Here is a 13,421-nt window from a genome sequence, read left to right as displayed (position 1 = left end):
CTGCAGCCTTTTATTCTCTTTCATACTGTAGTGTTATATTTTCTCTGCACTATTATGGCTTCGCACACAATGGGGGGATTCCGTGGAAGGCAGGCTTCTCCTTTGTGAGCAGTTCGCCTGGGTCATAGGGCACTGCGTCCGTGGGGGGATGCGGAGAGCTTCTGAAGTTCCAAAGCTCTTCCTGCACCAGATTAATAGCCTGTGTGTTTCAGCAGCTCTGTTTATTCCTGCAGGGATCCGCCCAGATAGGTGGGGACAGGAGTGGGGTGGGTTGTGAGAGGTGGCCCAGAGCAATGACAGCGACCACCACCACAGCCAGTTCTGCTTCCACGGCTCCCTCCCTTTGGTGGAACTAGTTGGGCTGTGAGACCGTGTCTGCAGACCACAGTTCTCAGAACTGCAAATATTCTGTTCTTTTGATCTGACACTGCCACTCTTCCGCTTCTAGCACTGGGCAGGTGGGGACGGGACAAGCTCTGGGAGGGTAGGGAGGGGGAGGCTAGTCTCAGTGCCTAAGTCTTCCATTTTCTGTGGCAGTCAAGGCTTAAACCACCGTTTTCAGCCTTCTTCCCTCAGTCTTTGCTCCGAGGTCTCTGCCGTGAGCGTTGGGTTCAGCCGTGTTATATGCTGCCCCCTCAGCCCTGTGGGCCACAAGCGGAGCCCTAGCAGTACGAGTTCTTCCCTCTCCTGCAGCTGCGGTAATTCTGGGATGCAGCGAGCTCAGAGCACTGAGCTAGGGATGCATCCTGCACCCACGCGGCTCCGTCTCCACACTTCTCCCTTCCCTAGTCCCCCGCTCACGAGATTCACCCACCTTTAGGTGAATTCTGTAGTGGGTCTCTTCATCTTGCCTGTCTGCTGTGCAGGGAGTCCTTTGTGGAGTTACAGTTGTTCAATTTGTTGTAAATTCCAGGGGAGATTTCCAGAGGCTCACCTCACGCTGCCATTTTTATGACATCACCAACAAAATAATTTTAACGGTTTCATACTATCTCATTGTATGAATGTGTCAGAATTTGAAAAATCTATCTTCCATTATATGATATTTAAGTGGTTTCTTCCAAAATATTCTTGTAGTTAAGTATTGTAAAGATCTCATTATTTCCTGAAGATAACTATGTCATAATAGAATATCTGGGACAAAGGGAATACACCGTTGTGAGGCTCTTTGTTGCCAGTTTATCACTCAGAAACACATCCACATCCATGCGTATCAGAATTATGTGCTCAAAAAATATTTTTCGGAAGTCGCTTCTTGATTCCATTTAAACATTTGTCGTTATCATCCTTTTAAAATATTTAAAAGCTAGGTGAAAAGTATTCCAGAATGCTCTCTGGGGTCCCGCGTGTATCACGGAGAGTTGGAAATTGTGGCCCTCTTAGGTCCTTCCTGAGAACCTGCCCCCCGCCCCCAAGACAGGTAAGGGAGCTAGACTGTATTTACCTTCCTCCTTTAGACCTTGACCTCTCTCTATTTATTGGCGAAATGAAAACCATTTCCCTGACAAGCCCCTTTTAGAATGTATTACTGATTCCAGAGACTCAAGGAAAAAGTAAACACCGCATGTTTAAAACAGTTTTCTTTTTTGGACCAACCACCAAAGATTCATCTGGACCACAAGGCCCCAGCTGGAAGGGAAGTTTGTAGACTGACTCAAGTAGACACTTGTCTTTCTATTTCCCTTCCGAGAAATACTCTGTCTTTAAAATCTTAATTTTAAATATTCGCTCCCAGTTACCCCGTGCTTAGACATGGCCATTTTGGGCAACTCCAGCTGCCAGGCCTCCTTGGAATGTTTTTTACAAGGACACGTAGCCCTAACACGCGCCATGCTTAGTGACCTGATGCTGAGGCAGCTCATGGCATTGAGTGGAGCTGCGAGCAAGAGGCGTCCCTGGGTCCTCTCCCCAGGCCAACCTCTGTCCAGTGTCAGGGTTTCTTCATTGCTAAGATAACTCACCATTCTTCCCATTCATGCATCCCACAGGCTTCTGCCATTTTGAGCTCGGCTATGGAAGGTTGTGGAAGGGACAGCGTGGGGACAGGTGCCCTGCACAACCTGTTGGAGCTGGGCTCTCTGGGCCTGCAGTGGCCTGTCCTCCCTTCCAGACAGAGGGTGCCGCCCCCGGAGCAGGGAAGGGCATCTGCCGGGTTGCAGGGAAGGGGTGTGATTTGGGCTCAGGCCAGCCTGAGGTCACTGTCTCCAGGAAACCCGTCCCCTCCTCTCTTCATGAGTTCATTTCTTCACAGCGGAATCACTGAGGGTCCTCTTGTGAATGTGTAGGCGTGAATTAGCTCTGCAGAGCGTCCCCTCAGGGACCCAGCTGATGTTCTGTGGCTCGTCTGAGTGCCCATCCGTGTGGCACAATGAGTGCATGTGACTTCCGATATGGGGGCATCTGGCGTGGCATTGGGGTGACATGAAGCAAAGAGGCTCCTTCCCTCCCTTGTGACCCACCCAGCACACTGGCCTTGGGGGTGTCACCTCAGTGCCATCTGTGTCACAGGACAGAGATGGCACACACGCAGCTGCCCCTGTGTGGGCAAAGCCCTTGGTGGTACAGGATCCACGCCATTGGTCACTCCCCAGGAGGCCTGTCTCAGATGCCCTCATGCAGCCACCCTGGTGGTATCCCCTCTCTCAGAGCCCCCTCCATTGCACCCCACAAGCTTGTCACCCAGGGCTGGCAGGGATGGGACTGGTGGGCCTAGGCAGGTCCTAGCAGGTCCCCCTGCCTTTGGGGTGGGTGGGGAAGCACTTCCATGTGACGGAAAGCAATGATCCACATGGGGTGGGGACCCCACACGCTTGAGCAAACCCATTAAGTATTTAAACTGGTTGTACTTTCCACCGTAAGTCTCCTTTATTCTCGTTTTGTTTTCCCTTTCCCTTCATCTTTGGCCACCAGACGTTGTTTGACACTGAAAGTGAGCGGTTTCCCCCTGTTGATCTGGTGCAAGGTGTCAGGTGTGTGTCCTCTTTGACGGTGACGTCCTTCTCAGAGGGTCACAAGCTAGGTGCCCCTCTGGATGGCAGGAGCACACAGCAAAGTTCTAAGCTCACATGCTGTGCTTTTCAGTTGTTTACATTCCAGTGTAAAATTCCCATGGACAATGGAGCGTGAAATTATGGTGTTTTTTTCCACTAAGCTACCACACCGTACATTACATCCCCAGGACTTATTTATGTTATAACTGAAACTTTGTAGCCTTCTGACCACCTTCACCCACTTCGTTTTTTATCTTTTCATCTTTAAAGTCATTTATTTTGTCTTTTTGTTTTTGACTGATATTTTATTTTTTATTTATTTATTTTTTTTGTGTGTTTTTTTATTAGTTTCAGGTGCACAAAACAAAATAATACTTAGACGTTTATCATTTATATCCCTCACACTGTGTCAACCCCCTCCCCCCAACCCATTTCTTTTTAAAGGAAATATTTATAAATATACTTTTAAAGTATTTATATATATATATAATGTATACAAAACACAGGTCAACATAGAGGATTTCAGTGTTATTTCACAACATTTTAATTCCAGTTCTGCATTTTTCTTTTTAAAAAAGTTTTTAAAGAAAAGTCACCCCGTAGTGATTTGGGCTTACAGCTGATACAGTGTCCTGGTCCTCCAAGGGAACCTCAGCTGACTGTGTCTTCTCAAAGTCTGCATGAGAAATCATCCTGTTTGTGACCTGCAAGCCCTCACACCTACAAATCCTGTGTCCCCTCCCGCCATCCCCAAACAGCATCTTGGACAGAATTGTCATGAGAGGGGTAACAGGCAGCTCTGCCCTCAGGATGGCGGCCCCTGCCGGGAGGAGCAGTGGACGGACAAACCATTCTGTGGACCGAATGGGAGCTGTGGACTTACCCCCCCAGCCCCTCGCCCAGCGGTTCAGAATGTCCTCAGGACTTGGTTTTCCCAAACGGATTTCCTAGTCCATGGTGTGCGTGTCTACATGTGGAAGGTGCCTTTCTTCTTCCTTTCTTTTCCTTTTCAAACTGTGAGGTATAGAGCCTATAAAAGGACGTGGAAGCCGCTGACCCAGAAGCCTAATTCCATGTCTTTTTTTCTGGTAAAAAGTACTCAGTGCGAATGCAGTGGGGGCAGCGGTCAGCCCCGCCGCCCATCCCCGCCCCTTTTGGTTTCTGTCTTTGTTCAGCAATAGATGTTAAGTGTAAGTCGTGTTACCTTTAATTTTAGAAAGCGAGGTGAAATGCGGCAGGAACAATGAGGAGGAGGGAGAACGGTTCGATTTTGACAGCGGAGGTGAAGTTCCAGAAGCAGACAGACAAGCCCTAGGCGCCCCCTCGGCCGGTGATGCGGAAACAGACGCCACATCCGGCAGCTCAGGTGAGTCCCCAGGCGGCCCCGGACCCCAGGCCCACCCCCCCCCTCATCTCCCCGCGGATTGGTGACCTGCTGGGGAGGGGTATTGTTTCTGCGAGGTCTGAAAGCACTGCATGCAGAGTCGGCTGACTCTCGTCCTTGGACCGTCCTTCATGATTTCCGTCTCTGGGAGTTGCCTTCTGTTTATACTCTGCAGGGAGCGGGTATTCCTGTGTTCTACTGAAAAAGGCCTCGTCCGCGTGCCACTGCAGCACATAATGTACTTTTACACTAATGTGATTTGAGATGAGTCAAATGTAGGAGCTTAATGTATATTCTGACATTTGGAGGTGATGCTGGCTGCTTTATTTGCTGACCAGATGGGCGGCGGGGCCAGCCTTGCACGTTTCTGTCCGTAATAGACCTCACACAGTTAAGATCCTACTCGCAGCTCTGACCTACCGTCTCCTGGACAAGCCGTCCTGGGAGCTGCCAGGCATTGTGCGTGCCGCCCGTCCCTGAGCCGGGTGCTCCCCGCACGCCCCCTCCAGGCCCACTGCCTGGGCACCTCCAGGAGCCCTGGCATCACGTGAGGTGGGGTTCGGGCTCACCGCTTCCTGCCAGCCTGCAGCCCAAGGGCTTGTGGCCCTGACGGCTGTGTGTTTGGCTCCAGGAGGAGAAAACGGCACGGGGACGGACATGGCCGTGCTGGTTGTGCCGGTGGAACCGACTAAGCTTGCGGCCCCAGCCAGAGTCAGCCCTTACTCCGTCATCGACATCACGCCCTTCCAGGAGGACCAGCCCCGGCCCCCCGACCCGGAGGCGGAGGGCGACAGCGTGAGCCTGCATGTGCCCAGTGGCTATGTGGTGCCCGTGCCCTGCGGCTACGCGGTGCCCTCCAGCCTGCCGGCGCTCCTGCCCGCCTACTCCAGTCCCGTCGTTGTGCACACCCCGGTCCCACACGAGGAAGGTAGGGCCCCCTCTGCACTGCGGCGGGCGCCACGCTCCGGGGTGGGACCCATGCCTCACTGTTTGTGCGCCCCCCTCCCGCTCATTAGATGTTTGTTTCCCAAGTTGTCTCCTGTGACAGCAGCCCAGTCAGGACAGGTCTCAGAGCTTGTTGTTTGGGGAAATTTGAAGCAGAGTCTGACCTGGGCTGCGCTGTCACATCCCACCGGGGGGGGGGGGGGGGGGGGGCCTGTGAGCGCCCCACATCCGGCCCCCTCCCCCCAGGTAGCCTGAATCCTGTGTGTTTGGGGGCATTCATCCTGTTTTGTGTTGTACTTGTGTGCACATGTGCTTGTGTCGTGCACTGCTCGGGAGCTGCAGGCTCCGTGGTCGGTCTGTCTGGCTGGGGTCTTTTTTCACGGGGCCTCTCCTTGTCTCCCCCCGACGCCTTTCCTCTGAGCCTGCCCTGTCGCCTGGGAAGAACCATTACGTGTGCAGGGCCCAGAGAGCTGTCCACTTAATGCCTGTGACAGCCTGGTGTGCTGCCCAGCGAACCCCCACCATGGAGTGGCACCTTGTTACTTAGTGGGGTTGGGAGGCTGTCTTTATGGGTGGAACCCCCAAGCTAACCACAGGGAGCCCAGCTTTCCTGGGCTGAGTCAACTGTTGAGCAGTTTGAAAGTTCAAGAATGGCGCCTTAGCACGAAATTCCTTCAAAAAGGCTTTTTGTGGGCGGTGCTGGCAGCACAGCATTTAACAAGCAGTCACTCCTCTTGGTAAACCAAAGCCAGAGGTGCAAGAACACCGACCAGACGGAGTGAGTGAGATGGGCTTCGTGTGTGTGCGTGAATGTGTACGTGTGTGGGAATGTGAGTGTGCACACATGTGAGTGTATGGTGTGCACGAGTGTGTGGGAAAGTGAATGTGCCTGCATGTGAGTGTACACGTGTGCACAGATATGTGCGTGTTTGGGTGTGAATGCACACATATGAGTGTACATGTGTGCACGAGCATCTGTGTGGGAATGTTGAGCATGAGTATGTACATGTGTGGGAATATGAATGCATGCATGTGAGTATATGTGCACAAGTGTGCATGTGGGAATGTAAGTGCTCATGTGAGTGTAGGTATGTGGCTATGTATGTGCAATTGCACGTGTGTGCACATGTGAGTATAGGGAAAAGTTTGGTTGTCAAATACCAGGAACTTAAGTATTTCCCCCTGAAAATCTTTTGAGGTTGCCATGGAGACACACTTTCAAATAAATCACAACTATAATTTCCCATGAAAACTTAAGAAACGGGGGAGAATATGATGTCTCTTTTTCAGTCTAGCTTGATTTATTTGGGTATCATTTTATTTCTGGCTGTTTCATAAGACCTTTGGTTGTCACTCTTCATTGTAACCAATTTGGAATACATTTTATCTAAAAGCTAAAAAGCCCTAAATGCATCAGTTAACACTCTTTATGCTAGGTTAAGCCTACAGTTGATAAGAAAGCAAAGTATGAAATCATTTTGAAGGATGAAAATGAACTTCCTAACCATTTTTAGCAGGCATCAAACAATATGAATTCTTTTCCTTCTTAGCAGAAACACCGGAAGTAGCAGAAGACAGCCAGTTTAATTCTCTGAGTTCTGAGGACCCGCCAAGCAGGTACCTATGAATTGCCCATGGGTGTTCTGAGTCCGTGCCTGTGTGGACGTGTTGAGTGCAGTGACTCCCAGTGCTCGGAGGTGTGACTGCCTGGGCTTTCCTGTCTTCTGGGCGCCCTGCCCTGCCCTGTCCAGGCCCCCACGCTGCGTTCTCCTGAACACTGGGCTCCTGCAGGCGTTAGTGTTATTCTGTGTGGAAGAACAAACCGAGTCCACAGCCAAGTAGGACTGGAAGACACACACTGCTCAGCCTCCCTCCTGGAGATGCTCAGTGTGCTTTAGCATCAAAAGGTTCTCAGAATCCTTTGCTGGGAAAAGAGGGATTTTTCACCTTGTCTAAGCCAGATTTCACCTAGAATCCTGCAAACTGATTTGATTATAGGCCTTTCTTTCATGCTACTTTCCTTCACAAATGTGATTTCATGGGCTTGATATGGCTGGGAAAATCCATTCCTGAGGCAGACTCCTACTCACCCCTCAAAACCCAGCTTAAATGTCTCATTTCGTAAGATTTGTTCTTTTGTGCTTCCAGAGCTGTGTGCATACCTGCCTTATAGATGATTGCTTTGTGCTTTCACTGTGGTTTCCTGTGTCCCTTTCTGCTACTAGACTATGAATTCTTTAAAGACAAAGTCCCAGTTTTACCAGCTCTTAGAACATGCACCTCCTCGTGTGGCAGGTGTGCTTATTTTTTTTGCTTTTAAGTAGTTCTATTGACATAATGCACCCACTATATATTTCGCCTCTTCAAAGTGTTCTGTTCTATGGTTTTTGGTATGTTGCATTGTTCATTTTAAAGTTGTAAAAAATCTCTACATAAAAGTTGCCATTTTCACCCTTTTTAAGTGTAAAATTCAGTGGCATAAAATACATTTACAGTGTTGTGCAAACATCACCACTCTCTACACTTGAAATTTTTTCAACCCCACAATCAGAAACTCTACCCATGATATGATGGCACTGTCCCCCTCACCCCAGCCCCTGGTCACCTCCACTCTGCATTGTGTCTCTGGATTCACTATTCTAGGGAACTCCTGTGAGTGGGATCACACAGGGTTTGTCCTTCCATGGCAGGCTTCTGTCACTAAGCATAATGTTTTCAAGGTCCATCCATGTTGTAGCGTGTGTCAGAATATCCTTTTTAAAGACTGAACAATATTTCATTGTGTGTATATAGAACATTGTGTTTACTTATTCACCTGTTGATGGAAACATAGTTTGTTTCCACTGTTGGGTCATTATCAGTAATGCTGCTTTGGACACCAGCGTACGAGCATCTGCTCGGCTGGCTGCCCTCGGTTCCTCTGCAGACACAACCAGGAGTGGAATTGTTGGGTCCTGTGGGGAGTCCGTGGTTAACACTGTGAGGAGCAGCCAGGCCGCACCGTCTCACATCCCCACCAACTCCACCAGCTCCACCGGCGGGCATGAGAGGGCCAGTTTCTTTACAAGCTCACCAAACTTATTTTCCATTTAAAAAAATAACCATCCTAGTGAGAGTGAAACGTTCCTCTTGCTGGTGGTGATTTGCATTTCTGATGACTAATGATGGTGAACATGTGTTCATGTGTTTATTGGCTATTTTTGTGTCTCCTTTGGAGAAATGTTATTCAGGGCCTTTGCCAATTTTTGAATTGGCTTTTATTGTTGAGTTGTAGGTGTTCTTTGTATAGTCTCAGTATTAATCCCTTATCAGATATTAGATTTGTGAATATTTTCTCTCATTCTGTGGGTTTTCTTTTCACTGTCTTCATAATATCCTTCAGTGCAGAAACATTTTTAATTTTGATGAAGTCCAATTTATTTTTTTCTTTTATTGTCTGCTTTCAGTGTCATATCCAATAAAGCATTGACAAATCCAATGTCATGAAGCTTTTTCACTGTTTTCTTCTTAGTTTTAGCCTTTAAAAACTTTTTTTTTTTTTTTTTTTAGTTTTAATTTTAGTACTTAACGTTGGGTGGCCTATAGGTCTCTCAGGTCCATTTGGTCTGGGGTGTTGTTTGAGTCCTCTGTCCGCTTAATGATCTTCTGCTTGGTTTTCTGTCCATTATTGATAGTGCAATATTCAAGTCCCCAACTATTATTGTAAAGCTGTGTATCTCTCCCTTCAATTTTCTCCATTTTTGTATCATATATTTTGGGGTCCCTTTGTTAGTAGTGTGTATGTTTATAATTGTTATATCTTCTTGATTTATTGACCCTTTTTATCAATATATAATATTCTTCTTTGTACTTTGTAACCTTTTTTTTAATTTAAAGTCTGGTTTGTCTGACCAGGTTTTACCGTATCTACCAACTAGCATGGTCGGTATGTGGTGCATGGTTAGTGGTGTGCTTTTTATTTTTTCTCATTTGCCAAACATTTCTGCGTGTTAGGCACCAGGAATAGAATGGTAAGTAAGTAATCTGGTCTTAGTGCCTTTATTCTTCTTACAATATCAGTGGGGCAGAGGGTTATTCATCAGATAGTCACACTGATGATGGGTTATTATATATTCAGAGGTCATTATTCTGAAAGAAAGGAACGTGGTTCCATGAGCACCTATAACAGAAGGCCCGCCCTAGGCTGAAAGATAAGTTATTTCAGTTTCTCAGGAAATTAAGATTGAATGGATGAATGAAATTTCCCTAGAATATACATCTAATATATCAAGCTTTTTCTTATCACTCCCCTCAGCCAGCTCTCTTTCCTGCCGCATGTCCCATGAGTACCTCTCAAGGGTCTCCCCCACTTTGAATGCCCTTCTGTCTGTCTAGACTGTCACCTCCCTGATCTGTCACCTGTCGTATTTTAGAGCGCAGCCCAAATTCTGCCTCATATGTGGGGTCCTGTCTGAAGGCCACAGGCAGAAGGCAGTGACCCGTCTGTCCCCCTGTGGGGGACACATGCTCAGTCTCCTTCGTGCAGTATGGCTGCAGGACCCATCGTGCTGCCCTCAGGGCCCTGTGTTAACCTCGGCCAGGGTGGCTGGGCAATGGCATCTGAGTTTCCCCAGCGTTGCGGTCATGGGGTCCCCTGCCATCTGCAGGACCCACGGTGGGAGTTGGGCCCTGCTGTTCTGACACTTACTTGGCTTTTCCTTGCAGTCATTATTGCTGGGCTTTAAAGGTCTTAAAATACTTCTCATAGGAAATGCAAACATGGGATAGGATCTCTGGGGACAGGACTCACTTGACAAGCATTTTCTACCCAGTTTTATGTCACAAAGTAGATCCACCCAGACCCTTTATCAGAAATCACAGTTCTATGTATAATTAAAGATGAGTGGGTGGCATGTTATCATTGGTGATCTAAAATTTACTGTGAAAAATATATTCATTGAAAGGACGATTATTTTTGGGGAAAAAATATAAAATGAAGTGAATGGTAACCTCAAATGATTTTCAAAAATGTGAAATTTTTAAAACATATGGAAGGAAGCATTCAGGAATAATTTGAAATACCATTCATATTTGATTCAGATTTTCCCTTAATTTTTTGAGCAACTTTTTATTTTGCTATAATTTCAAACTTAGAAAGTGCCCGATTACTCTTTGTCATGTGACAAATTCCTCCAGTAAGTACAGGCCTGACTGCGCCTCCTTTGCACACACACCGCAATGTGCACAGCTCAAGTGTCTTATCTGTAAGTTTTCCAAACCTTTGCTCTTTACCTTCCTCCCTTAAATCTTGTAACTATTTAACTGCTCATTAGAACTTTTAGCATAAAAAAAGAAAAGACAGAGCCTTCGTCACTGCATCAGTGCTGTGACACCGCCATCGTGTCACTGACTCTCCAGTGCGGCTTGCTGTTGCCACGGGCCTCCCCAGGAAGGGCCCCTCCCCATGTGCCTTTCTCAGAGTTTCCCGTGTTTACCCTGGACGCTCACCCGAGGGCCAGTCTCTGTTCCTCTCAGTTCAGTGAGGACACTGCCGCTCGGGGTGTCCTTGTGACGTGCTCCGGGGATGCACGCCCTGCGCTCTGGTCCGCTCTGTTCCTACTGACCCCGCGGCGCAGTTGTGGCGTGAACCTGGTTTCGTTCCTCTGAATGAAGCATTCCGGTGGCTGCCCCTCGTTCCCCCAGGTCCCTTTTTGTGGGGGACTCTGATGTGGCCGTTGTACTGCAGGCCGAGCCCTGGGCATTTGCTGCGTCTTGTGGTCTGATGTCTCCTTCCGCCACGACCTGCACTGCAGCCCGGTGTTGTGGTGGCACTTACAGGACCCCCCACAAGGCCTGCTGAGAAGGGGGGGGGCAGTTCAGGCGTTCCTTCCTCCACGCTCCTGCGTGACGGACGGTGTTATGCACGTGGTGGGCTTCCAAGCCCTTGTTTGTAAGGAGCTACGAGTGACGACTTGACCTGCAGACATCCCGTAACCGTATCTGGGAACATACCCAGGTCACACGTGTGGTGGATGTGTCTACCCTGGGGACATGCAGCAGCCTAGTCGCTGGAAGAGCCTCAGTACCCTGATTTTATGGTCTGTTTTCCCTAAGCGAGGATCGGGTCCGCGTGGAAGACAGCGCCCTCGCCCGGTGGGCTGCAGATCCGGCCAACACCGCGTGGATGGACAGTAAGCGCCCCGCCCGCCACGTCCCGTCCTCGCCCCGCCCAGCGTGTTTGTCTGGCTGCGCCCATTGGGCCCAGGTCCTGTCGGGTCTAAAAGTTGTAAATGACGTTAATTTACCTGGAGCATTGAACAGAGCGGCCTCTAAACACCCCGGCGCTCAGCAGCCCGCTCGGCGGTCTCAGCTCTGTGCCCAGCACAGTCTCCTGTTTCCTTCCAGAGCTGCTCCTGCTGTTGGCCTAACAGCTGTGGGTTGGGGGAAGCGGATGCTTTGACCCTACTCCACAAGCCGCCGGTCACCGACAGAGTAACGAAGCCTTCTTCTCTGCCGTTCCCCAGGGAGGCGCTTTTTCATGGCACCATTTTTGAAGAGGGGGTGGGTGGGTGGTTATGCCAACCCCCTGAACAGATGGCATGCCAGACCTTCTGTTTTGCGTGTGGTTTAGAAAGCTCACCTATTTTTAGCTATATTTATTTGTTTTTGTTTTTTTAACTTTTAAAGGAAAAGTGAATATTGCTTTTTAAATCATCCTCATTTCTTATCCACTGTCTCCCAAATTTCTGTGTAATTGTCTTAGATGATTGACTTACAAGGCAGTACTATTCCTAGCTGTCTCCTAATTACTAAATTATCTCCTGGAACCCTTCATTCTGGTTTTAAATATGACATTGTCATAACAAAGAACTCAGTGTAATTAAGTGACTCTGTTAGGGAGGGTCGTAAATCAGGATCATTACAGAATTAAATTACTGTCTCGCTATTTTCTAGCAATTTTATTTCCAAAGTAAAATTTGTCTGAGTTTCTCGCACCGTTCATTTTTGTCCCCAAACGACAGTTGAGTAGAATAACTGTATTTGAAAGTAGGCTCTGTAAACTTGGAGTCCCTCAGCTTATCTAACAGCAGTGGAGTATTCACTGTTGTGGCAGTTAGTAAATATTACAAGAAAGCAAAAGAATAAGGCTGTCCCTGAGCCCCTGCCCTCATATTGTATGGGTGGTGACAATTGCTGCAGCTCAGAGGAACAGTTAGTTGTATTCACATCACTTTCTTTCTTGTTTTGCTTTGTAACCAGTGACCTCTATGGTTTTCATAGAGTAAGAGGGTGTAGTTTATTTGATTTCCACGTAAAGCATGGAAGTCCTGCAGACATTTAATTGAATTTCAAATATTGCCACTCTCCTCCATGACTTTCTAGTACAGTGTACACTAAGTATTTTGCCCGTAGAGGCCGCCCCCACACTTTTATTTAAGAAAACTTGTTATAATTTCATAGGACACTGATGTTCCACATAATACAGTTTGAGAAACTTGGTCCTAAAACATTTTTATACTTGCAGGTGGCTACCTTTCATATCCAGGTACAAGACACTAACGTCATTGGTTTATTCTAAGTTTCCCACTTCACAATCAGCTGAGCTGTCCCTTTATTTCTGAAACTGTATGTCACTTATATCAGAATACCATAACTTTGTAATGCTTATAAAAGAGCCATACAGAGATGTGTAATTGAACACAAAGTAATGGAATAAATTAGCTTTGAAACCGTAAAACCCCCTGTTGGAGGTATTTCACAACTGGTCCGTTTAGAGTGATTTCCTTCAACCCCAAGAAAATGTCATGCCCTAAAAATAATGTTTATGCTTTGGTAAGGTACTATTAATTACCCTGTAATCTGACGTTTGGAATATGATATCCCGATAGGGAACTATGGCCCTAGAACATGTAAGTTGCACTCGGTTGAGCTTGGTCAGTTTGTAAAACGTCCCCTCCTTTTGTTCCAGATCCAGAAGAAGCCATCTATGATGATGTGCCAAGAGAAAATTCAGACTCTGAACCAGGTTTGACTTTGTCTGGAATTGGGGTTTAGGAGATTCAGTTTAGCATGTTTCCCTCTGGATGTGAAACTGCCTCACGTGTACATATTCCCCAGATGTG

General features: G+C 47.7%; 1 protein-coding gene across 12 annotated transcripts in view; it reads left to right on the top strand.

Annotated features, from left to right (window-relative positions):
• ARHGEF10 (Rho guanine nucleotide exchange factor 10) overlaps positions 1 to 13,421 on the top strand; it is a 114,871-nt gene that overhangs the window by 39,522 nt on the left and 61,928 nt on the right. For 10 of the 12 annotated variants that reach the window (XR_012495418.2, XR_016019279.1, XM_019737575.3 and 7 more), the window contains 5 exons: positions 4,207 to 4,356; positions 5,006 to 5,302; positions 6,870 to 6,936; positions 11,413 to 11,489; positions 13,268 to 13,324. Coding sequence is in view for 10 of the 12 variants with exons in the window: in XM_019737575.3 (XP_019593134.3) it covers positions 4,207 to 4,356; positions 5,006 to 5,302; positions 6,870 to 6,936; positions 11,413 to 11,489; positions 13,268 to 13,324 (648 nt within the window). In the remaining 2 variants the exon portion in view is untranslated. The remainder of the gene's footprint in view (positions 1 to 4,206; positions 4,357 to 5,005; positions 5,303 to 6,869; positions 6,937 to 11,412; positions 11,490 to 13,267; positions 13,325 to 13,421) is intronic. The other 2 variants (XM_074329273.2, XM_074329271.2) reach the window with 1 other exon arrangement.

Source organism: Rhinolophus sinicus, chromosome 16 (assembly GCF_057876585.1).
Source record: "Rhinolophus sinicus isolate RSI-liver-muscle chromosome 16, RSI-T2T, whole genome shotgun sequence".
NCBI classification, from domain to species: domain Eukaryota; kingdom Metazoa; phylum Chordata; class Mammalia; order Chiroptera; family Rhinolophidae; genus Rhinolophus; species Rhinolophus sinicus.
The sequence above is the reverse complement of the archived record's forward strand: the minus strand, read 5'-3'. Positions and strand labels throughout refer to the sequence as shown.